Source organism: Taudactylus pleione, unplaced genomic scaffold (genome assembly GCF_031769625.1).
Source record: "Taudactylus pleione unplaced genomic scaffold, aTauple2 ptg000265l, whole genome shotgun sequence".
In the NCBI taxonomy this organism is placed as follows: Eukaryota; Metazoa; Chordata; class Amphibia; order Anura; family Myobatrachidae; genus Taudactylus; species Taudactylus pleione.
The window spans coordinates 5,523,959-5,551,066 of NW_028284667.1; the positions used below are offsets into that span (position 1 = coordinate 5,523,959).

General features: G+C 38.3%; 1 protein-coding gene across 1 annotated transcript in view; it reads right to left on the minus strand.

Moving 5' to 3' along the window:
- Nucleotides 1-27,108, minus strand: part of LOC148513972 (zona pellucida-like domain-containing protein 1) — an 89,856-nt gene that overhangs the window by 42,337 nt on the left and 20,411 nt on the right. The window contains exons 2-7 of the mRNA XM_088481190.1: nt 20,117-20,337; nt 12,487-12,668; nt 10,139-10,211; nt 9,122-9,219; nt 5,327-5,407; nt 3,965-4,136 (exon numbers count right to left, since the gene is read on the minus strand). Coding sequence (XP_088337316.1) covers nt 3,965-4,136; nt 5,327-5,407; nt 9,122-9,219; nt 10,139-10,211; nt 12,487-12,668; nt 20,117-20,337 — 827 coding nt within the window. The remainder of the gene's footprint in view (nt 1-3,964; nt 4,137-5,326; nt 5,408-9,121; nt 9,220-10,138; nt 10,212-12,486; nt 12,669-20,116; nt 20,338-27,108) is intronic.

The window sequence follows — 27,108 nt, forward strand, 5'->3', positions numbered from 1 at the left end:
ACACTATAGAAATTCAGGCATTTTATTAATATTGTCTCATAAATGCTTCTCACTTCCCATAAATAGCTAGTGCAGATTTGAACAAATGATTCATTATATTTGTAGCAGTCTCTGTAAATAAAAAATGTATTAATTAATATTTATTGATCCTGTATGTTCAGTAGGATATGCAATATTATGAAGCAAATATAGTATATGTTAAAGTTATTACATTTGATTTTGAGTCTTTGAGTTTCTGGAAATCTGTAACTAGGGATTATTTAAAAAAATAAGTTTCGCTAAAGGTGTTAAACTCTTTACATGGCAGTTATTTGAGTTACTATCTCACGTCTTCAGATTTTTGAGCAAGGCGCCATATACTGACACAAATTTCCAGAGAGATATATTTGAGGCTCGTCTGGGCTCATCAGTGTAGGACAATTTCTTAGGAGTTGTTACTTTAGGGACAATTCCACCTTGAGAAATATATTGAAGTAATCCTCTTTTATTCCCAGGGAAATTCTTCACAATTTGTAATTGCAAAAAATCCATGTGCTTGTGCATTCTTTATAATGATTTAACAACTACCACACAACTACCACTACATTTAGATGCAAATTATAAATTGCTCAACAGCAACCAATCAGCAGTTAGCTTGTATTTGTTTAGTGGAAGTTAGATAGTGTAAATATGTGCCAAACAGAAGAGAAAGGTGCCAGACGCTGGAACCAGGAGAGACCCAAGATGAAAGGGATGCCACCACTGGATGAGGCAAGAAGAGGACCTCTTACCTGGATGTCATTGCTGATATCATCACTGTAGTTATTCATGCAGACACTGCCATCTTAGAAGACTTGTATGGTAGTTCATGCTTCCGTTTATAGAGAACTTGAATCTGAAAATTCTTGGAGTGTTATTTCGAAATCGGCACCAGTGGTGAGCCAATCAAGGCTTGCTGTGGGCTGGCCAACCACATATGGCTGCAGTGAACCAATTGCTGTGAGCCATGCCATTACCTTGCCTGTGGTCCAGCTTATATTGATCAGTTCTAACTGAGCGGATACTGTTTGACGGTGGACTTGGAGCAGTGAAAAACTCCCAAAAAATGAATGCATAGTTGGAGAGAAGAGGTGCCACTGCACGGAAGAAGACAGAAGATGCAGGAAAAAAATACGATGATGATATTGTGGAAACAGGAGAAAATGAAAGTCCTGGAACCACAAGGGATTCTTCATAAAAGAGCTTACACTAGCATCCTTGTGAAGAAGCAGAGGGTCAAGATCAAGAAGCTGTAAAGAGAGGACCCAGTGCCCATTAAACTGAGGATCTTTAGGAAAGATGCTGACACCTATAAGGAAGGACCAGTACAATGAAACAACTATTTAAAAAGAGCTACCGCCATAGTTGAAATCCATTGTGTCTGCTGAATATAACTAGAACTGGTAAGAAGACAGTGCAGCATCTATGTTGTTTCACGGTCCATTAGTCACAAAATGAATATTAAGCCCAAGGGGTAAAATTACTAAAATGAGAGTTTTTAGAAGTGAGTTTTAAAAGAGATGTTGCCCATAGCAACCAATCAGATTCTAGCTATTGTCTTCTAGAAGGTGCTAGTTAAATGTTAAGTAGAATCTGATTGGTTGCTATGGGCAACATCTCTTTTAAAACTCACTTCTAAAAACTCTCACTTAAGTAAATTTACCCCCAGGTCTCCCCACCAGTGCCACATAATCAGTGCATAGGGCCATACTCAAGGCCCCAGTTGCTTTATGTGGTGGTCCTCCAATGCTCCCACCTTACATTTAAGCCAGCAAGACTGTCCCTGTGCCAGTCAGACTCATGGATGACCTTGACATTTGCACATGGTGTAATAGGCATTTTGCCTACTATACTTAGCAGCCATCTAGGCCTGAGAGCAAGTCAGTATGTGGTCCCTGATTAAAGGTGTGGTACACTGGGCACAAGGTCCAAGTGTTCCTATCCAACAGGAAGTAATGCCAGACCTGGAGACACCATAAACCATGGTCCACACTGCCAAAATCCCTTTATTTCTAGCCAAAATTGGGTGGTTAAAAGCAAGTATTGAAGATTTAAATAGATAGTCCAGGTTAAACAATGTGTCATATGTTTCTAGTGTAACTCCCTTTGTCAACCTAACAATATGATTCCAGCAGTCAGGGCTCCATTAAAGTTAGTAGGTTAATAGAATTTACTGTTGTATAATTGTACTGATTGTATGATGCACTGTTTTGACCCTGTACTTTGGGTATGTGAAGGTGTGTTAAGAATATTTAGTATAAATGTAAAATAGCTAGGGTAGTACATCACACTTAATTATTGCTGTTCATACACCAGGGTCAGTTAGTGTTATATAGCCCAAGAACTGTTATTGATTAGTTTGACTAGTGGGGAGGTGTACACTATTTTGTTAGCTATGAGAGAGCAGCTGTGCTGGAGGAATCATATACAGTATGTAGTGATTCTTTTGAATGCTATAGTACACTGGAGGACAAGAGGTTTTCCTGGCAAACATACTTCCTTTGTGTTTTTGCTATGTGTTGTCCCATGTAGGCTGGGTAAGTATTACAAACAAGATAGACAAAATGGGTGTCTGAGATGTTTGTGCCATTGATGACGTAACATCCACCTGGTAAATAGGTTGCTTGGCACCCAGTGTTCCTTATTCTGTGAGGTTGTGTTGTTAGGTTCTGTGCAATGAAAATTTATTTAATACAACACCTAAGCACATCAAGGTAAAGCAGCCAACAGTGGGAACACTAGCGTACCTTAAACCGCTAAAGTGAAACTGGTGAGAAAAATTGTAATACGTGTAACCACCATGTGGCGCTATAACCAACCAATCAAGAAAAAAACAAATGGTTAACTACTTTCCTTTCCTGCTCCCTCTTTAGACGGTGTGTCAGGAAAATTCTCAATATGTGGAGAAAGAGGTATACACAATAGTGTGATATTGAAAACAATGGGTGAATTTATTCATCAAAACACACAAACATAAAATAGGCTTATTTTAGCCACAAAAATGCCTGTTAGGACATAGTATGATTATCTTTAAAATAGAGAGGGGGGCCCATATGCGATGAATGTGATCGATTGTTCTGTGATTGGTTTGAGGTGGTGGCACTAATGTGTTTTATTTCCTCTTAGGGGTCAAAGGACTGACTGTTGGGGGACCGGTGCCCTGAAGGAACAGTTAAGTTTCTAATTTTGCCCATCTTACAGTAGGAAAGTATATTTTGCACTTTTATGCATTGGCAGTCAGGGCCGTAACTAGGGTAGTGCGACCAGTGCCATGGCACAGGGCACCGCAGGGCAGGGGCCGCTGTTTGGGCCTGACAATTTTCCTCTTTATTATCATTCTCACTTGTAGCTTCCTCTTCTTTTATCCCCAGCATCTCCTGGCCTCCCCTATCTTTTCCCTGGCCCTTCTTCAGGTGCACTTCTTATGTCCCTATTTAAAAAATGGGGGGGTGCCAATGCGCTCTCTGGCACAGGGCACCAAAAAGTCTAGTTACAGCTCTGTTGGCATTAATTCAATCTAGAGACTCTCAGAAAATGGGTATGGTTGTAAAAATAAAATAAAAAAAGTTACATTTGCTATTACATATTACTTATTATTATTATTATTATTATTATTATTATTATTATTATTATCATCATCTTTTAATTATAAGGCACCACAAGGGTTCTGTAGCGTTGGTACAAAGGGGATAGAACAAGCCACAAGTAACATACTGTACATGTTTGTGCAAATTTGTACAGTCGATTCTCAACTTTATATAAATACATAATTAGAATGTGCAGTTAACATAAATATGTAGAGAAAAGAAAGGGAAAGGGACATTTTTATTTACTTAGTTTATCAAATGACAAGAATAAGCCAGAACATTACTTCTCACATTAAATAAATAAATACATAAATAAATATATTATGTTCTTATTAGAACAATTTTTTTCTAAAACTTACAGGTGTTAGGTAGGGGCAGTCATCTGATCTGCACAACTTTGTTACACAGTGTAAGAACACAGTGGACATTTTCTGGTTCTTATGCTTGACGAATCGGAACACTTCAAAAGAAAATCTCCCCATCTGGCTTTTGCCATTTTCAAAAATAGTTGTCTGTGGGTCTTTATCACAGCTTTAAAATAATGATTAAAGACACAAACATAATTTGCTACATGTATCAATCAATTGTGAATGGAAACAGAAAATGATGTCAATAAACATACAATATTCAAAGGGAAAGTAAAATAACAGAGGACAAAATATATCAACATGTCTATGCACCAATATTATCTACAGTTATGTTTATAGACTAATTGCAGCAAAGGAATAGAAGTAGAATTATAATGCTGGGTACACACTGAAACTACGGATCGGTCAGCAGTCCGATCTGCCATCATAGAGGCCAATTGGTAAACTACACACTTACCAATTGGTCACTCGATATATCTGGGCTGACATCACAACTGGGCGGGCATTTAAATTTGCCCACCCAGTTGAGATGTCAGTGTCGGCGGTCCCTGCAGCAAGTGTGCGAGTGGTCGGCTGTGCTGCAGGGCCGACCTGAACGATACACTCACAATATATTGTTTGTTGATCGAATGAACGATATAGCAACAAGTTTGTACCCAGCATAAGGTAAACAAATGAAAATCTGATATAATAGCTATTTCTTTTATTCTGTGTATTATATAAATATATAAGGAAAGTGACAGTTCAATTGTTTTTAAAATTTGCAACAAGTAATAAAACTATGTTAACTGGCTATTCTCTAGGCGTAATTTAGGATTACGCCAATTCATTTCTAGTTTCTCCAGTATTTAATGAGGCAAAGATTTGTGTTACGTAATCTCTAATTTGTTTTTGATATTATGTTTGTCACATGTTAAACCAAGAGTTCAATTTAATACCTAGAATTTGTAAAACAATAAAACACGTAAACATTAGTCAAGTGGGAATATGGAATGGACAAATTGAGAGTTAACATTATTAAAACATTTAAGGATGAGAGAGGAGTACAAGGCCTAGTTGCTTATTACTCCTATAAAGTACTTTTTAATATTGTAATACCTTTATACTGTATTGATACAACCATGCTTCTTCATTACTTTTTTAATTTAGTTATATTATCCATCTGTATTTAAAATTAGGTTTTAGAATTATTAATTTTGGGAATTACAGTAATTACATGTTAATTTGGTCAAAAGTAAGCATTACAACGAAGAAATATAACATACAAACAGCTTTCTAAAACTTTTTTTTGCTATAGTTAAAGTAGATAAATCTAATCGTTGAATGCAACTGTTTATCATTACAAACATATACCTGAGGAAGAGATCATATCTGATGTCATCATTTGGATGTCCAGAAGGGGTGGTGTAGCAGTAATCCATTAAAACATTCCACCTATTTTAATAAGGATCAGGCAAATCATTTATTTACAAACTTTACTCTCTTCTCTGTACACACACACACACATAAACAGTATATATATATATATATATATATATATATATATATATATATGGTCGAGTGCCGTGGATTGAGCCTGTCGTTTATTTAAATTTTGTGGTCACACTTGCTAGGGCACCCTGTTTTTCAAATGTAAGACAAACTTTTTTCTTTTTCCAGGTGCTTATTAACTGATAGCCCTGGGTGTGGTCCTGTCTCTTTAAGGCAGGACCCAGTTTCATGTTTAAAATGTATGCAAGCATGAGCCCAAGATGGCAGATCAAGTTCATTTATCTGAGAATCAGTGTATGGACTGGCTAGATGGGAATGACCGTGAAGCGGTGGCCAGCTTAACAAATTATTGCAATATTTTGGAACCAACATTCCCTATGTTGCAGTTTGAAAAGCATGTGAGTGCCGAGTTTGTATGATATTTTTTATGTAGATGGTGTGGTCACATACCAAGGGCACCCCAGATGGTCGAGTGCCGTGGATTGAGCCTGTCGTTTATATATATATATATATATATATATATATATATAGATAGATATATATACACACATACACAGTATATATATATATATATATATATATATATATATATATATATTTGTTATAAAAAAAACTGATTGCTGATAAATATCAGGTCATCACGTTGGCATGTACATGCAGGTCAGATCCACCATGCACCTCTGTTTACTGCTCCTTCACCAGCACTGCTTAAGCACAACAACACACTGTGCCCCTACCAGTTCTTTATGCAAAAAAAAGAAAGAGAACAAGAAATGTTTTTGTATTTATTTGCACAGTAGGGCCTCCATTTATTAATGATCGCACTTGCAGTGCGATCTGGGAATGCCAGTACCTCCCATGGTCGCATTGCAAGATGCAATCATAGTGCCGGGATGTATTATCTGGCACATGCAGGGAGAGGGGCTCTGAAAGGAGCCCATCCCTGCGATGTGCCGGAGAACTGCCATGGCTGCTGCGCATGCGCAGTCCCGCTGACTGCACATGTGGCAGTCATTGCCAGGCGAAGGTTCCGGAGGAGCCCTCTACCGGCAAATTATGCAAACCTATGGGGGATGCTGCTACCTGTGTGAATGGAGGGATCACAGCATTTATCGGAGATACCTACTGCGGTCCCTCCTTAATACATGCTGGGCATACTAAATATTTATGGTGAACCCCGAAAACAGGTGTTTTCGGGCACATAGCCGCAAATATACGATGAAAAATGGGACCCTAGTTTTTTAGATGATTTACATGTAGAATTTTGTCACTTTATTAACCCAATAGTACATTTAGAAATATTTTATTTATCTTTAGAGCTTCAGTATTATTTATCTTGTGTTAATTAAAAAATGATGGGGGAGATTGATCAAAGCTTGAAGAGAGATAAAGTGGAAAGAGATAAAGTACCAACCAATTAGCTTCTGTCATTTTACAGGCTGTAATTAAAAAAATTACAGCTACTACAGGAGCTGACTGGTTCGTACTTTATCTCTCTCCACTTTATCTCTCTCCAAACTTTGCAAAATCTCCCCATGTGACTTGTATTTGGTATGCTTTAAAAAAGACAATGTCATTTAGTATATCGATTTCAACAACTGCAGCAGTTGTTGCCCTACCACAGCAGTGATAGCACTGTCCTTGCTGCTGCGGCTGCCAGGCTCCAGTCTCCACATGATAGCTCTCAACGCTTACGAGATCTTGCATATGCCAAGTACAGCCAGCTGGGAGGTGAGACACAGCACATCAGCACTAGGCTGATGCACTGTGGGCTGTCAGGGAAAGCCAGAGGGGGGAGTTTACACTCCACCACACGGGCAAGCAAGATGGTCTTACATCTCCTCAGTACTGCTTCCTGCTTCGCCTCAGAAAAAAGAAGCAGGAAGAGTAATAGCAGCATGATAATACATCTCCCCCTCAGTCAAAATGGTATTCAGTATCTCACGCTGTCCCTCATGCTATGTCCCAGCCAAACACCAATGCATGTTTTGCTTTGGGCTTTCTTTATGTTAAATCAACATCGACAAGCTTTCCTACTGTAAAATCTGCATACTGTATTTATTATCCGTAGGGTTTCACCTTCATTTGAAGAAAGATTAATGTGCAGATTTTTCATTAGGAAAGCCCATCGATGTTGATCGATTTTAAATCGATCTAAATCGACCTTTAGTAAATTTACTACACATTGTGAGACTACCCTAATAGCAAAATTGTGGCACAGCATGCTGGGATGTGTAGTCTAACAGCAGCTGGTGGGCTGCTTATTGCCCACCCTATCTGGAAAACCATTAGCTCTAGACTATAATTTATATTTTTTTATAAACCCCTTTTGTAAATGTAACACTTTAGGGCCTGATAATGAGTCAAAAGCGAATTCCCAATAGATGCAACTGCATTGAGCATATTTTTATATATGTACATATATTATTCACCCATATGGACACAGGTGCAACCACCTCCATCCATATGCTAGGTTTGCTACTTGTCATTACCATCCGTGTGGGGTTGCACTAGCCTATACCTGGTGCACATTATAAATTAATTAGTAGGCATATCTACATGGGATACATGGCTACATGGCTGTCAGAATACTGGTGCTCAGAATGCCGGTGCCAGAATCCTGACACCAGTCAAAATCCCAATGGTAAGTTTTGGGGCTAGCGGGAGGGTTGGGGTTAGGCTGCGTGGGGGGGGGAGTTAGGTTTAGGCTACAGGGTGGGTTAGGATTAAGGGTTGAGTTAAGGTACTTTCAAGCAGGTGTCAGTATCCTAAACCTGTCAGGATGCCGGTATCTCTGACTGTCAGGATGTTAACCAATCCCTTACACTTCCTTCTAACTCTGTATAGCATGTATTGTAGTGTAGTCGCTATGCCTTTATTAAAATGTGCCTATATGGCTCAAATTCATATTTCACTGTGTATAGTCAGTTCCAGTTCAGTCCAAAACCAGGCAAGTTAAGCTCCGTAAGCAGGTGTATGTACAACTCAGTATTAGCCTTATTTAAATATTTGCTTACCAAATCCTACTTTAAAAGCTATGCCCTATATAGCAAATTCTGTGTAGGTTGTTAAACTGTGAAGTCCACAAAAATACTTCTTGCCACATACAGTACATTGCCAGTTGAAGTACCATCTTTTGTTGAATCTAAGAATTCAGAATAATGAGATAGAATTGGCAATACACCCCCATATCATATATGAGCCATTAAAAAAATAAATTGTTTTTGTGAAGGGACAGACATATTATATTATTTGTTTGTTTGTTCTTTTCAATTTGTTTTATTAGAAGTTACACCAATCATTTTTATACTTCGAGATGTAGATCATGTGCCTTATGCAATGTTTGCTCCATCCCAGTACATATTTGTGGCTTCTTTTTACGGAAAATATCTTTGGACTTTGATTAAAGAGTCTGATCTGTAAAGTGCATCTCTGTATCTATTTAGAATGTTTTGTAAAGTATTGTCCTTCCAAGTCATCTACTTCAAAGTACATTCCTTAATTCCGCAACTACTGTACACAATAATATAAAGTAAAGGTCTGTTTAAGTGTAGTAAAAGTCCCTGTTTACTGATATAAAAAATGGTTGTCCTAGTCATTCCTGTGCAAGGTCAAAAAACAAACAGACAACAACAGAAATATTCAGCTTCACAATACCGTCCATCAAGGTTGGTTGCTCTCACTGCTGCATATATTTTTGTTTTCAATGGTAATCCAGTGCTTGGAATCAACAGCTGCTGGCTGTAGGTTGAATCCTGTTATAATATGAAGTATATATATATATATATATATAAATTATTGTTGAAAATGGCAAAGTTGGTTCTTTCAAATAAATTCACAGCATTAAAAGCAAGAGTATTGCTGAATCATGTCTCCTTGGGTGTGATCATATGATGCATGTCACAAGTTATTTTACATTACTGTACATTACTATTCATCATATGCTTCACTAAGTGTCACTTTTATTTTGTCTGCAGGTCTTTCGATTTGTATGCTATAATGGCATAAAGTAAGCCACGTAAAATATTATGCACAAGACTAGAAAAACTCTAGTAATCACTAGAAAAAGGTATGCATTTTGAGTACATAAAGTTAGTGACATTGTTAAAGGGGGACAAGATGAAATATACACAGAAAGACGAACAGGAGGGTTGATAACATGGATGTGTTGGTGGGGAAGGCACCTGTTAGAGCCTTAACATGGTGATCCACCTGTGAACCCCCCCCACCCCCTGCTATCCCCACCATTGCATATGACAGCCCCACCCACAATTCACCCCTGCCCAGTGGTGGTGGAGATGACAGAGATCAGAGAGAGTGAGGTGGATGGGACGGGAGGGGGGAATGAGATGGACAGGGGTGACAGAGATGGGTAGGGGGACTTACATGAAAAAGACACGGGGGGGTGGCCACTCTAGCTAGCGACCCAGCACATAACAGGTCAAAATACTAATATTAAATAACAGAACTGTCATTTTATAATATTACTTTATCCTATCATTTCTTTACTTGGGCTGAAGAAAACAATGACATTTAATTATGCTTCAGTATTTTCCTCTTCCATTGTTCTAACATTTAAATGTCATAAAAGATGTTTTATTTTGTACTGAAACATTGCAGGGAATGATTACAACATTCAAAATATAAAACAAGCAAACATTATTTTGTACTTACATTATAGAGGAGTAAATTCAGTGTGCTGATGAATGTACCATTACCGTCTCGTACAGAAATAGCGGCTGAAGATCTATATAGATAAATTAACAAGGATATTTTGTTAAATTTATATTGTATTAGAATTGGTACATTCATGAATACTGTATACAGTATATATTCGGCATTCTGTTCTAAAGGATAAAAAAATACATCTGTAATGTGACATATTAGCAATTAACACAAAGTGACAAACAGATGTACTGTACATTGACACATACATTTTATTTTTATTTTATTTATTACTAGGTAATGAGTTAAAATAAATATTTTATTGTGAAAACTGGTCTTCTTTACTTTCGGGCATCATCATTGGTAGGTTCAACTCAACAACATATCAGGATCCAAATTTAAGATTCTTCTGCATGTGGTCATAGCTTTGACTTTAATTAGTGAGGTGCTCGATATCATTAAAATGATTGGTTGAGAGCAAGTGAGTAGGTAATGCAGTTTTGGCTGTTGTATGGACTGCACCAGTTTTCTTGAGGATGAAACATTTCAATTCACTAGTAAAAATTGCCTCATGCGTAGTCTGTATATCACGCCGGTGTGTGGATGGTGGGTGCTCTTTAATGGAAATAAGGTACAGTTCTAGTAGGTCACATGTATGTTAGATAGTTGTATTTCAGTTTATACTAGAAATTAGAGGAAAGGTAAAAGTATTCAGTTGATCAGTCACATGTGATATAATGAATCTGTAGAAACAACTCTAGAAACACTATACATTAAGTTAATTCCTTAGATCATCTAATCATATGGTCTAACTACAATAATATTACTTGTGAACAGGGGCACCAAGAAGGTGTGTATGGGTACTTATTACCTGGCTTGCTGGAGTAGCCCAGAGGTGGCTCAGACCTAGCCACTCCCCCACATGTCAGCTGCAGCAGCGCCCAGTATGTGCGCTGGGCTGCAGTGAGTACAGGGAGACTGCTGCTGTCACTGAGCACAGCAACAGTCTCCTCTGCCTACACCAGATAGGAGGGGTGAGAGCAATCACATCTCCCCCTCTGGATCTGACCATGATTGGGGGGCAAAATGGTACCCCTCTGTGGAGTATGCATCATTGTAAAAGTTTTATTTTTATTTTTTGCTTGGGGTGTAACCATGCTTCCTTACAATAGACCATGCCGCCTTGCCATTACACGGGCCCAGCCAGGATCTCAGCAGTCCTGATGGGGAAAATCTGTCCATACACATCTGTCCAAATCCTGGAGATCTGGGAAATATGCCTGAATACTTTACAAGCTACTGTAGTATATTTACAATACTAGATCACCCTGAATTCCATTGTTGCAGAGAATAGCCAAGGAGAGAGGTCCTCTAAGAAAGCTAATGGTACATGTAGATTTAGGTTATATGCAGGCATAATTTATATTGCAGAAATAAAATATCAAATTTGATCATATAGTGACTATAGAACATTTTTGTAAAAACCTCATGAACATATACAATAATGAAAGTTGATATGATACTGGTTGTAAAAATTCAAAAATGAACAAATACAACACTAATAGCCTTACAACTGCTTGGGGAACAGTACTCAACTTTGGCATTATAGATGAATCTTAGTGGTCTTTTGTATAAAATGGAATTTATCGGTTTGGATATAACTATATGCCATTTTTCCCATTGTCTGATTTGGTCATTTATGCTTTGTGAAGTTGTATAAAGTCTGTCAGAACTGGAAGATAATGAGAGTTGATAATGAAAGTTGCTGCAGCATGATGGTAGAACTCTCAGCAATATGATTCGACTCCAAACAGAAGTAGTAATTACTGCAATCTCAGGTAATCATTAGTTTGGACTTTAGGATTGTACAAAATCTGTAGGCTCAATAGCAAAGCAAATGGACTGTTAAATAAATGGAGAATAAAAAATAACATCATATAATGTTTTATATTGTTAATATAATAATTGGATTCAGCACATTGAAATTAATTACATTTGTAATAAATGCCAAAATGATGCCAAAAAAACTGCAAGGTGATATTGAGTCAACAAAGTGTAAGACTCTCACATTTCACTAACTCACATTTTGAATTGAAATATAAAATAGAAGGAAAACAAAATGAATGTGTTATTATATGCTGCATGCATTCATTCTCTCTGTACCTAACCATAATCTCGGAAGTAATTTTCTTTGTTATTTTAATGTCTTTTTCTGAAAACAGTTGATTATGTTACATTATATTCCAAAAAAACTATGTCTTGATTCAGTGTTTTGCTTTATGCACCTTATATTGTATATCTACTGATACGTACCTTTTCATACTGTATGTTGAAATATATAAGTAATTTATACTTACGATGCAAGTTGAGTGTTGTTTACCAAATACTCCAATGGATAACTGCAGCTAAACTTATACAGAAGTCCCGGCAGATAGCTAATAATTGTGGGAGGGTCTGGTGTATCTATATATCCAGAAACATTTCCTATTTGTACCATTGATAAGTTCCCATAAACATTGACTCCTGGTACAGTTGACACCTGTTAAATAGTTATCACATAATAAATTGAAAGGTTTTATGAAGAAGTATACAAATTTTTTGCAAATGACAACTTGATTAGCCAATCAATCATTTTTCAGTATAAAAATATGTTAATTACAGGCATGTTTGAAATTTTTGCTACTTGATCTTAAAAGTCTATTGTGAACTATATACACAGTATATATACTGTCTCCTGAGGATGGTATGACAAAACAGCTGTTGGGGCTTTCCCACATTTTGTTCATGTGGACATCATGGATCTATACTTCTAAGAACATGATGAGTACTGATGTCTGCATTTATGTCTGATTTGTAGGATGGCTTGTGTCCCCTATTTCTTCATGGATATTAAATAAGTAATTTTTGTGTATTAAGAGGTGTGCTGGTCTATTTCCACTTGGAGTTGGATATTTTATACATATATGTATATATATATATTATATATATATATATATATATATATATAAAGTTTTGGTTTTACTTGGTACTGTTTGGATGCCACAAACAGCATCTTTTTGGCTATCCGGCTCTCATGTATTTTGGATGGCCAATAAGATAAATCTGAACTAGGGCTAATTCTGTAAAAGAGCAGAGTAAAAAGCGATCTGCTCATCTCTAAAATTATATATATCTATATATGAGGGTGGTTCAATAAATAAGATTTCAAGACTCTCATTGCTTAAATTTATTCAACTCGTACATATATGTATAATCAATAGTAACAGATTATTTTTCCACATAGCCCCCATACTTGTCTAAACATTTGTTCCAATGGTACACCAAGGCATTTATCCTGGCATAGAAGAAATCAGTGTCAAGCAAATGAAGCCAGGACAAAACAGCATGCTGAACTTCACCATCAGTTGCGAATAGCCTTTCACCCAGGTGCTTCTTAGATGGTCCACAGAGATAGAAAACAAGTCAGAGCCAGGTCAGGGCTGTAGGGAGGATGGTCCAGTACCTTCCAATGGTAGCGCCGCAAGTACTCACATGTGCGGTTGGCAGAGTGTGGCCTGGTATTATTGTGCAGCAATATGACACCTGTTCACAGCAACCCAGGTCATTTTCGAAGAATTGCCCCTGCAACCAACTCAATGTGTCACAATAGTGGACAGCATTCAAAGTATCTCCCTTGGTGAGCAAATCAACAAGAAGCACAACATTGTGGTCCCAAAACATGGTTGTTATTACCTTCTTTGCTGATGGAGTTGTTTTGAATTACTTGAAGAAGGGGACGATGTGTGTTTCCATGTCATGGATGCTTGTTTTATTTTTAGTGTCACATGATGCACCCACATTTCTTTGCCTGTAACAATATGCTTCAGGAACTGCACTCCCTCCTCATGGTACCATGTCACATACATGAGAGACAATCCCATCCTATTGTTGTTTTGTTTTCTTCTGTGAGTTGCTTCAGTTCCCAGTGTGAACACTTTTTCCTGTACTGCAGTTGCTCATGAACAATGTTACAATGTTTGCACAGTATCCACTTTCCAGTTTGTCACAAATATCCATAACTTGAATGTGTCTGTCCTCCTGAATCATACTGTCAATGCAGCACAAATTGTCATCTGTGGTGGACGTGTGTGGCCAGCCAGGTCGCTGCTCATCTTGAACGTGTGTTATTCCCTTATCAGAGACCAAACCCAAACCTGTTTCCATGATATGATGTTATCACCGTACACCTCAACAAGTTGGCGATGAATTTCAGCTGCTGATGTGCCCTTTAGATGCATAAATCTGATCACACTAAGCACATCAATGTATGACCTTGTTTTCTCCAGCCCCATCATCTTACAACTTATGTTGGGACAGTATGACAGATATGAGGCTCTGTCTAATGGCTGTGTTGAGAAGTAGTGGTTTACCTGCTGTGGCCTGGCTGGAAAATAGAATGAAACAGAGAACATTATACACATGAGAGGTCTTGAAACCTTACCTATTGAACCACCTTTTGAATAGCCTTATGAATATTAATGTTTATTTTATTTACTTTTCCATTCCTACCTTTCATTACTGTGGTGTAGAGATTTTTAAAATCATATATCTAAAATAACTTTTCCTGTAACTACTGTATAGGCCTCCATTATCTTTCTATGTCTTTGCAGTCCATGCATATTTTTGATAAGACAAAAAGGCAGCAGTTGCTCCCATGTACAGTACAGTATGCTGCCTTTATTTTGACAGTGTCAGTCTAAAGGTCCAAGAGGCAGACTTCTTTTGTCCAAATGCTGAGGGTTCTTTTTACCCTTGTGATGAGGTTATTTTCACATTTGCACTTGTCACATTCCAACATCAATAGCAATGAATTTTATTATTTTTTTGGTGGTACCCCCACAAATTAAACCTTGATTTTTCAGGAGACCTTTCTATTTACCATTAGTCTTTATCCTCATTCTAACATGTACATTTTTTTTAATTGAAATGTCAAGAAAAGGAACCAAAAGAAAATATGTCTTATAAATACCACAAGAAATTTTTTGTGGTTCTTGTTTCACCAGTAATCAACCTTTCCAAAATAATAAAACTTGGGAATCTACAGTATGTATAGGTTTTGACAAAAAAAATCTGCACTTGAAATGAAAATGCATTTTGATTTAAATGCTTCCTTTGTGTAGGGAGAGTATGATAGCCCAACAAAGCCTACCGTTTTAAAAACCAACCTACCGCATTAAATGAGGGACCACTTTTTTTATTTGACACAAGATGGAACATATAAGGGCTTTAGATCTCGATTCATTCATTAAAGAAAAATTTTAGTTTTTTGTGTGTGTTCCGTTTCTGTTATTGTCTGGAGATCACCAGACAATAACTACTAAGGGGCAAATTGTTTTTGAAAGAGGAGACTCTCTTATTTCAAAACAGGGTGTCCCCGTGTGTTCGCAGGCCTGTATGGGGATAAAAAAAAAATTCCGGAGCACTGGGCAATATTGTCTGGTGATCACAGCTGATCCCTAAGGTATGAAAAATGTTGATCAGATTAGGTGATAAAATAATTAGTACTTAGAGTGCTATCCAGAGGGTAATCATTTCTTTGGGGGTTTTTTGTGTTTTATTTACATTAATTAATATTATTTTTATTGTTTCATGTAAATAAATATTTATGTGATCATTGGCTTCCTTTATAACCATATTACAAGTTACTGTACTCATCCATTTAAATCATAAAATATATAGTACACCTTAGTTCTAAACATATTAAATAAATGTCTATAATTTACTTTAACATTTTGAAAAGCAAGACTCCAGCTACCCTATTGCAAAAAAATCAACACTATAGGCCTGGTGCAGAGGCAGATACAGTTGCTGCTGCAGTTGTGTTATTTTGTGGAGCAGCAGCGGTGGTAATTTGCAAATGCTACTTTAGTTTCAGCCTTCCCCTTGTGCTCTAGCATGTGCCGGACTGTGCAAGCACTGAGATGCCCACTTTCATTGATCATGGACAATGTAACTCTGATGGTGCTTCTGAACACTCCACCACTGGTGCACCAGTGGTGGAGTCCACTATCACCACTTGCACCAGTCTATGGATGGTGCAGTGTCTCCTTCTGAATTCTGGCTAAACATAGCCTCTGTGGCTATAGTTCAACATTTGGGAATGCAGCCACTTTCAGTGACATGCCCATGAAACTCCAATACTATGCCCATTAGTGCTCACTTCATGGCAACCTCTCCGACACCTCTCAGGACCACTCATGGTTTTGGCTCGACAGTTCTAATGACATCAGCTCCATCCACAACAGAGGACTCTGCATACACTCAGTAGAATGCATGCACTGTAGGGGTTAACAGGACTTGCGGATACAAAGCAGGAAATAATCTTTTAACTGCGCAAACTTCAGCATTGTGTTCATCTCTGAATCAGACCCTATATTCTTCTTCAACTGGAATGTCTGCATTCTGGTTATTCTCAAGTCCAAAATGTAATAACTCTTTATTAATATTCTTGCACCTTTCAGCAGCTTTTAGATCCCTCTTAATACATCATCCTACTTGCATTTTCTGCTTGTTTGCCTGCACCTTGTTTTCCTGTTTTCCTTATCAATGTAAGCTACAGTATAATAATCAAAAATTACCACTTACATGACCAAATAGGAGATGGATTAGTTCCTTAATTTCAAAATTGCAAATATTCTAGGAGCAGGAACCTTTACATACAGACTGATCAAGCCCACCCATGGTAGGTGACAGGAGACACGTTTGGTCGCCCACAACTACCAGTTTTTGAAGCAAAGCTTCTGCAGAACCAGATATGCAATTTGTGCTCCCTCCTCCCCAGCCAACCCTCATCTGTCTTGTGCAGTCTACTCCCTAACTACATATCAGCACTGCTGACTGGTGGCTCTTGTAAAAGTAGTGGTTGATTTCCATGAGCACCTCTGCCAAATAAGATTAATATCTGCTCTTTTACAAAATCTCTCCCATAGCATCCCTGGATTGCTACCATGCATTCTCATCATACATCTTCTCTGGCTGCTCAAAATGAAGTAAAAGGAAAAAAATACTTGAGTGTGCCAAGCAAAGAAGTTTCACTTAAAATACACGTGATGTCACACACACTTTTTAGTTAATGTAATTCTGGCTGAACAAGAATCAAGTTGCTAACAAGATTTTTTTTTTTTACTCATTCAGAAACCTAGGGGCCCTGTATCATAATTTGGCAGGGTGCCCATAATTCTTAAAGGTGGCGTGACTGATCACTTTATTTTATTTATGCTGTCAGTCAAAGAAGGGTCAGGGTGCCCAAGTTAACAAATTGTAATCAATATTTACTTACCCTTTCCCTTCTTTTCAGTCCTCAGCCTCTGTTTATTAAAAAAGAGCCACGAAAAATAAAAAGAAATCCTAAAAAATAAAACAAATATTTTTAAATCCACATGCTTCTTTTTTTCTTGATCACAACACATAATTTCTTTATCCCACATCATCTTCTGTCTTTCCTTTACGTCCAAATGTAACAAAAGTAATAAATTTAATAAATAATTGCGAAGGCTTTCCTAGCTTACTTTCTAAGGATATTGTAATTAATTAAGACTGTGATCTTTTAATATCAGGGTGAGCAACTCTTAACTTGAAACAAAAATTCCTGGTGATATAAAGTAGAGATATGATATTTCTTATAATTCCTTTTTCCTTATAAGGCAGGAAAGTGCTCTTAATGAGTACTGAAATAATAATGATGATGATACATATAACTAATGACCTAACTGCTTTACTGTAATAAGAACATCACAGTATAATGTTACTCATAGATTATGAAGAGTTTTTGCAGCCAATTAAAAATCGGTTGTAAAAATTAAAATTTGCTGTTCGCAAAAATGAATTCAATTTAGTGGTTTTGCTTTTGCAGTCCTAATTCTAAAACTGCTATGACAATAGCATAATATAAAACTAAAACATTCTAAAGGTTGTTATTAACCATTTGCCATTTCTTTAAAACTGGCTGCTACCGTATAAAGGTATTTATTTATATTTTTCAACCAAGAGAAAGAAAAAAAGATGTTGGGATCAAGAATAATCATATGGACTTACAAATATTTGTATTTTCATCTCTCATTACAGATTTTATTTTATGTTTATAGTTCTGTCTTTTAAAAATAAAATAGCGGAAATATTCAAATGGCTGAAAGAACACAAAAAGCAAGGAAGGAGCATGCAAATAAAAAAGGAACATTCTAAGAATTTTTCCTGTTATTCTGGAAAGTAATTGTTATGAAGGTCAATGATGTACATCTCACTAATTTATAAAACATTTATTATTTAGTTAACCCTGCCTAACAGTAGACCACACAATGATTATTAAATGCCACTGAACTCTCTAAGCAATAATAGCAGCAATAACAACATGAATATTTGCATATATACAAACACACTTAAAGCTAAGTTATAACATTACTCTTAATCTCAATAGCAAGTTAACTGAATATATTTAATCAAGGGAAGAGACACCTTACTTTAATAACATATCAACTGGCCTTATAAGCTATTATAAACTAAATCACAACAAAGCAGTAAGGAACTGGAGGTTGCAAGTAAAGGCTTGGAGGGCTGCATGTGGCCCCAGGACCACCTGTTGCTTATCACTGCAATAAAGAGTATAGCTAAATAAAAATAGAAAGGAATAAAATGACCTTTTCCAATAGTAGAGTTATGGTGCATACACACGGTCAGATTTTGTGTCAGATCTGAACGATAACGATTTTAAAAATCGTTCAATCGTTCATGTCTGATGCCAGTTAAGAGACACCTTACTTTAATAACATATCAACTGGCTTATAAGCTATTATAAACTAAATCACAACAAAACAGTAAGGAACTGGAGGTTGCAAGTAAAGGCTTGGATGGCTGCATGTGGCCCCAGGACCACCTGTTGCTTATCACTGCAATAAAGAGTATAGCTAAATAAAAATAGAAAGGAATAAAATGACCTTTTCCAATAGTAGAGTTATGGTGCATACACACGGTCAGATTTTGTGTCAGATCTGAACGATAACGATTTTAAAAATCGTTCAGTTGTTCATGTCTGATGCCAGTTAACAATATCTGACATCTGATGTGTTTGCAGTCAGATTTGAACAATTGAATTCATTTTAATAGTCTGAAATCATTCAATCATTCAAATCGTTTGTAAAATGGTTCAAATCGTTGGTAAAAATTGATCAATCATTCATCGTTCATCGATCATCTGATAAATCTGACCGTGTGCATGCACCATTAGGTTTTATTTAAATATTATCCTAATGTAAGTGTAGCCCAGTGTGTATAAGGGGCATATGTATTCATTTACTGGTTTTAGACCCAATAATTATAATTTCTATTTTCCGCTTATCACAACAATAAGGAATTAGAGGCAGGGACTCTGATAAAAGACTGTCCCTGCGATGGTCAATCATTTTACTGCCTGGTTTGGGGGCTAACCACAGTACTGCACATGAGCGGTCATCAAACCATACATGTTCGGATACCTCTCCTGGTAAATTATGCAGAAAGTAACCCATAGACTACAGATGATGACAGCCACTGGGACCAAGCTCCAGAATGCTTTCAGTCAAAACAGGAGGACTACAGCAGATTATCTGATATCTCTTAAATCTGCTGTGGTCCTCCCTTCATACATACTTACAAGGCTTATTATTTGCGTGAAACCCTGAAAGCCATTGTTTTTAAGGCATATCCTGCAATTATTGTTTGATAGATATTCCACTAAGAGTAGTGCGGATTGAATGTACTTAATAAATAGGATCCATTCACTTGTGTGATAACATTTTATTTTAATTGTTCCTAGGTGGAATTTGTTAAATAAATATTTCAGTCAAAACAAATCTAGATATAAGGAACATCTTATATAAACAAATTGTTTCTATATGAAAAAGTTTGAAAAAAATCTTGAAATCAAAAGCACTGCCTATGGCCAATTTGTTGCTATTTTGGAGTAGTTTTGCTTACCACTAAGCTATTTCCACATGATTCCAAGGTGCTGAGGTTGATGGTAAAAATTACTACTGCAGGAAAAGTGTTATTATTTATGAATCCTCTGCAATGTGCATCTCCATGTCTTCCATTAAGTGATAAATCTGTTTCTGAATAACCAGAAAAGAGAACTGTGCAAAAGTTTATCTTCATTGTAATTGTCTGCACTCCACAATAGACGCTGATATCTCTTTCAGCTGAAAATGACAAATACAAAAATAAATAGCGTGTAACATGAAGAAAATACAGAAAACCAATAACACCTTACACTTGTTGCAAAAATGTGAAATACATTTTCTGTAGGATGACATAGATATAAAGAACATTACTACTACTGTGAACAAACCTGCCTAGATTTATGATAATATACATTTATATATATATATATATATATATATATTATATATATATATATATATTTTATATATATATATATATATATATATACAGTGTATATGTATATATATATATATATATATATATATGTATATATTATATATATATCTGTCCTTGAAGAAGGTTATTAAAACCAAAACGTCGGACGCACCTACCTGTGACTTTGTGCTGTGTTATTCATATACAAGCCATTTGAGTGCTGCCTGTTTTTCCATTGCTGTGTATTACCTTTGAGGGGGCACCAAGGCATCTATACCTTTTAAGTTTGCATGAGTGCTGGACTTAGTGATGGAAGGCAAGTATATTTGCCCCAGATTTCTTATATATGTGTTGGATCTGCTGAGAGCTGTTGGGCTTTTGGTAAGAACCAGATTAGGTTCCTGGGGTTTGAATGTGAGAAGAGAGGGCAGGTTCTCCATCCATTAGGCCCAGTTCAGTTCTTTGGGCTCACAGCCAGATCATTAGTCTCTCACACTGCCTGGGGGAGACTCTGCAGTCTCTATCATAGAGAAACCTGAGGCTTTGAAAACCAGTGAGCGTTGTCTGGTAAAACTTCTTGTGTTGGTGTTTTACTAGTGAGTTAGGAATATCTTTTGTGTAGTTAGCTCCGTATGGAAAGGATTTGTTTTGATATTTTTTTTTATTTCTGTTTTCCTTAATAAACTGGTTGAGGCCAGTGGCACAACACTAATGGACTGTTGTGTGATCTGTCAGCTGCTGCATCCTGCCATATACCCCAGGAGATGGTACCTGTTCCCCTGACACTGTTACACTTGCTGGAGAATGTCGGCACCCAGATCAGCGCATAATTCAAGGGCGCAGCAGCTTTGAGAGCCATTTAGAAAGCAATGGAAACATTTAACACATGGAAAGCAAGCTACAATAACTGTAAACTTACAATCAGCCATTACACTTTTATTGTTTTCTAATACAAACATTTTTCATCATTCATTAAGATGGTCATGATAAAGCCTGTTATTCAACTAAGGTGAGATGCCTTAAATAATAATTTACTTTTCTCATGAAAAGTGTATTAATGTGTAACACATGTACTTGCTACTGGTCACGTTTAACTATTAAATATAGCTGGAAATAACTAGTTTCCAAAAGCCAGATTTAGAGCATTGGAGAACATTAGCGCTTGCCCGCAGCTTTGCTCACGTGGATGTCTGTTATTTCTCAGCAGAACTAATTTTGCAAAGACAGTAGTGGCATCTAATATTGTGATGTATATTTTATATTGTAGACATTGAACACAACATGTCTTTGTAAACAATATTTACAATTTTCAGGGATTAACACAAATAGATGCTTGGGGCTACTAACTTGTGAGCAAGCCACGTAAAGCTTCCCATAGGAGAAGCAGCTGGTCCTGAGATCTATGCCTGCAGCCCTGAGCATTTGTCCCTTACAGGAAACTGTAGGCACATAAATTGAAAAGGAAAATCATTGGGGATAAAGGGTGTACGTGGTAGAAACACAGTCTCACCTGCGCTAGATCCCAATAGAACCTGTGCCTAAATTAGGTTCCTCTGTCGAGCGTATATTGTACTTCTAAAAGAACTGCGCTATATTGACCATGTTATAGAGTGCAAACACAATATGAGAAGATAATACAATTTATTAATATTAAATTAATAATTAACATTCATGCATGGGTCCCAGCATAAAAAATATATTAAAAATAACAGATGAATATACAATGTATAAAAAATATATATAAAAATGGATCTAATGATGGTATTCCAATATCATCTCCGGAGGACCCTTTCTCAATATTATTAGTATATTTAAGAATATATTGATGTAAGTGTCCTTTAAATGTCAAAGCTTGAAATTGAAATTAATGATCCTGCATTACCACGCAACAAAGTCCAAGACAATAGAAGCAATGGTTATCAAAACCTTGGAGATACTGGTGTAAGTAGGTGGGAGAAAACTCTCTATAAATTGGTGACTATGGGCTCTATTTATTTATTCGCATTGCAAATTCAGGCAATATCACAGGGATTTACTACAAATCCCTTGCAGGGACAGAGCTTGCGATAAAGCTCTGTCCCTGCTAATCCCCTTCGGAGCCTTATCACGGTATTTTCGCAAAAAATACCATGATTAAGTGCCTGCGCATGCGCTGACCGATCGCCGCTGCTACCCCCCGGTGCTAAGCCCCACCCCCCATGATCGCGGACCCCCCCACAACCCCCCTCTCCCTTACTTACACTTACCTGCATACTGCTGGCCTCCGGTGATGTTCTCCATTCCTCCGGTCAGGTGATCTCCCATACTGCACTGGGGCCCGATCACCTGATGACCGGGCAGCAGTACACTGTGGGAGACCAGCTGACCAGAGGGGAGACATCACCGGAGGCCTGATCACCGGTCCCTGGAGTCAGGTAAGTACATTTTTTTTTACTATTTTTTTTTCTTTTTTTTTACAGTAATCAGCTTGCGGTCTGTTTAGACCACACAGCTAATTACAGGGACCGACTCCCAGCTCTGCTCTCCCCGTTAGAGCAGGGCAGGAGGCCGGTAACCGGGGGAGACCCTGGATAACGCCACCTCCAGGTGGCGTTATTATCACAGGGCTTCCCCCGATATTTTTTTCACATTTATTTTTAGTAACTATGGTCAGATCACATTTCCCATTACAGTTATGGTAAATATGATCTGCTTTACTAAAAATAAGTGATACTTAGGGGTTGGAGTAGAATTTTACAAATTCTACTCCAATTGCCCGGTAATAACTATAAGTGATACTAAAATAATGTGAAAAGGGTGTGAAAACACCCTTTTTCACATTATTTTAGTAAAAATAATGTTGATAAATAGAGCCCTATGTCTCCACTAGTTGCAACAAAGTAGTCACATATATTTCAATTAGGTAATGTGTGTTGTTAATAGTCCGGTATTCCCAGCTGCTTACCCCAGCAGCGTGTGCACACAGGTCTCCAATCCATCTGTTCCCTGCTGAGGCTACCTCCAGGATCCATATATATTGTTGGCATCCTCATGTTCTCTCTAGGGTGAGACCGCCGTCTCTACCCTATGGGAGGTGGTGGCGACCAGGTGTTCACGTATCCAAGCACAGTTCCCAATTGTCACAGGGAGTGATGTAAAGTTTGTGGCAGGGCAATAGACAATATCAGTACCAATAGCCGCTTATTCTGGTAGCAGTTAATCGCAGATTGTGCAGGCTTTCTATTTGGGTCCTCGCAGTCTGTATCAATAGTAAACTGTGTAACAGTATAAGTACCAGTAGCCGCTTATTTCTTATAGCGGTAAAGTGCAGATTTTGCAGGGTTCCCACCACTATGTAGCAATGGTGCACAACATAGCAGTATAGGTGTGTGGGTATTCAGGATAAAGGCAATCTTCCCTAATGTGTTTCTTTACACCTAGTAATTTTGTAGAGCAGTGACTTTAAGTCAGGTTCCATTGCATAACTTGGGTGGAGAAAAGTTCAGCAGAAGCAAGATCTTCTGTGTGCTGGTAGTCTTTGCTGTGTGCTGGTAGTACAGCTGCACTATATTGTAGATCCCAAATCCATTGCTACTTAACCTACTGTAATTCTGAAAGGTTGCCTATAACATGAACAATCACTCTTTGATATGTAGTATTTGTCTTGTGGTGTCATCTAGTTGATTGACATGTATACTATTACTTCATTAGTTAATATAAGCTGCCTGATTAGTGCTTAATATATAGTTAGAATTCCTACAAAATAGATCTTGAGATATAAATACCTATGTATTTATATTTGCTTACATGTGTAACTGTTTGCATTCAGGGTGTGCAATATATGTATATTGGACTTGAGGAGCCTGTGAAAATTCTGATAGAAAAATGCTGTCTCCATAGTTCATAAACAGTCCCTAAAAGTATATATGTCCCAATATATATACATCTAGTCACTTTTGGCTTGAGGAGCATGCAAGGAGCACCTGGTTTTTCCTTTATTGCTACTCTCCCTGATGTCACATTGAGATAATACATACCTCAGTTTCTTTCCTGGTGACTCAGCTATATAATATTGAAAACGCAATCTAAATTCATCCCTTAGTTTTTGCATGATGCCAAAATGAGTAGATGGACAAACAAGATTTTCAAGGAGTACATTTCTCAAAAAAAATTCTATGTACAGGAATGACCATTACAACTTTATTATGAGTATAGATGACCTATTGAAGACTTAGTTTAAAATATAATTCAAATAGCAAAACTGTAATATATCCAATATGATATATGTTGTAATTAGCATAACGTGCACCACATGGTTGTTATTAGTTACATACATTAACTAATTTATAAAATACAAATGACTTCTTATTTGACATCAAGCACATAGACTTTGTGATTGCAGCCATTTATGGGAAAAATGTGATTTGATACATCAAGATGGTGTAGATTGTAATATTGTAATGGAGATCTAGAATTTATCTAACCTGTTGTGTGCTGCAGCGAGAACTCCTTCGAGTCTTCCCTTATTTTTAAAGCTGGTTTTGCCTTTCAGATGATTGCTGCTTTAAAAATGTGGGAAGACTCACAGGAGTTCCCACAGAGGCTGCAGCTCACACCGCCAAGTTGGCGGAGTTGGCATCCTCTTATCCCCCAACTGCACCTTTTGCATTATCCCACCTGAGCCCTCCCTTTCTTTCTGCACCTTTGAGGTCCACTCTATCTGTCTCTTCTACCCAATTCATCTCCGTGTTGCAGTCATCTACCGTCACCCAGGCTCCCCCACCCAATTCCTTGACTACTTTACGGCCTGGATTCCCCACTTTGTCTCTGCTGACCTCCCCTCTATAATCCTTGGTGACTTTAACATCCCTATTGACATCACAAATCCTGCATCCACCAATCTTCTTGCCCTCTCCTCCTCCTTTGGACTTTCTCAATGGACCTCCGCTGCTACCCACTCCTCGGCCACTCCCTTGACCATGTCTTCACCCATCTGTGTGCTCTCTCTGACTTCTCCAAATCCCCCTTCCCCCTCTCGGACCACCATCTACTATTCTTCACTCTCTCAAGTCCTCCACTCCTCCCCTCACCCAAAGCCACCATAACCAGATGCAATCTTGAGTCTCTCGACCCTGCTGTCCTGTCTTCCTCACTTGATACTCTCCTTTCTCCTCTATCAACCATGGCCTGCCCTAACCAGGCAGCCTCCTTCTACAACATTACCCTCATTTGTGCACTTGACTCTGTTGCCCCCTCCTCCTCTGTCCCCCTCCATCAGTCCAAACCCCAGTCCTGGCACTCCAAACTGACCCAGTTTCTCCAAAAATGCTTGCGCACAGCCGAGTGCCTCTGGAGGAAATCTCGCTCTTTGATGGACTTCCTTCACTTCAAGTTTGTCCTCTCTTACTACAGCTCGGTCCTCTCCCTCGCCAAGCAATCCTTCCTCCAGTCGCTCATTTCCTCTCAGTCCTCCAATCCCCACTGCCTCTTTGGTACTTTCAACACTCTCCTCTGCCCCCCACCTTCACCCCTTCCATCCTCCCTCACTGCATTTGACTTTGCCTCCTTTTTCTCTTCTAAAATTGAGGCAATTTGTCACAGTATATCCTCCAATCTCCCTGCTGCAACCCCACCTCCCCCACCATCAGCACCTCCCAGCCACCCCATCTTGTGCTCCTTCAGCCCCACCATGGGTGATGAGGTCCACTCCCTCATCTTGTCCTCTCCCCTTTCCACCTGCCCCCTTGACCTCCTCCCTTCTCGCCTTCTATGCTCCCTCTCCTCCACTGCCTGCTCCCACCTCGCTCACCTTTTCAACTTATCTCTCTCTACTGACATCTTTCCCTCATCATTCAAACATGCTCTTGTTACACCTATTCTTAAAAAACCCAACCTTGAAACTTCCTCACCTGCCAATTAGCGCCCCATTTCTCTTCTCCCTTTTGCCTCAAAACTACTTGAGCGGCTTGTCTACAGCCGCATCACCAGCTATCTCTCTGACAACTCCATCCTTGATCCTCTCCAATCTGGCTTTTGCCAATGTCACTCCACTGAAATTGCCCTGGCCAAAGTCACCAATGACCTGCTTGCAGCCAAATCCAGGGGCCACTTCTCTCTGCTCATGCTCCTGGACCTCTCTGCAGCCTTTGACACTGTGGATCATACTCTCCTCCTTCACACCCTTCAGACCTTTGGCATCTCTAACACCGTCCATGCCTGGTTCACTTCTTACCTCACCAACCGCTCCTTCTCTGTGTCTTCCTCTGGCTCCACCTCCCCCACTTCCACCCTTCCCATTGGTGTCCCACAGGGTTCTGTCCTGGGCCCACTACTCTTCTCCCTTAACACTTTTAAACTAGGAGAACTCATCAGCTCCTTTGGCCTCCAATACCACCTCTATGCCAATGACACACAACTATACCTCTCCTCTCCTGAACTCTCCCCATCTGTCCTCTCTCAGGTAACCAGTTGCCTCTCCGCCATCTCTTCCTGGATGTCCAAGCACTCTCTGAAGCTCAACATGGACAAAACAGAACTCATCATCTTTCCCCCTAAAAGAGTCTCCACTCCAACCAATCTCGCTATCACTGCTGACAACACAATCATCTCTCCTG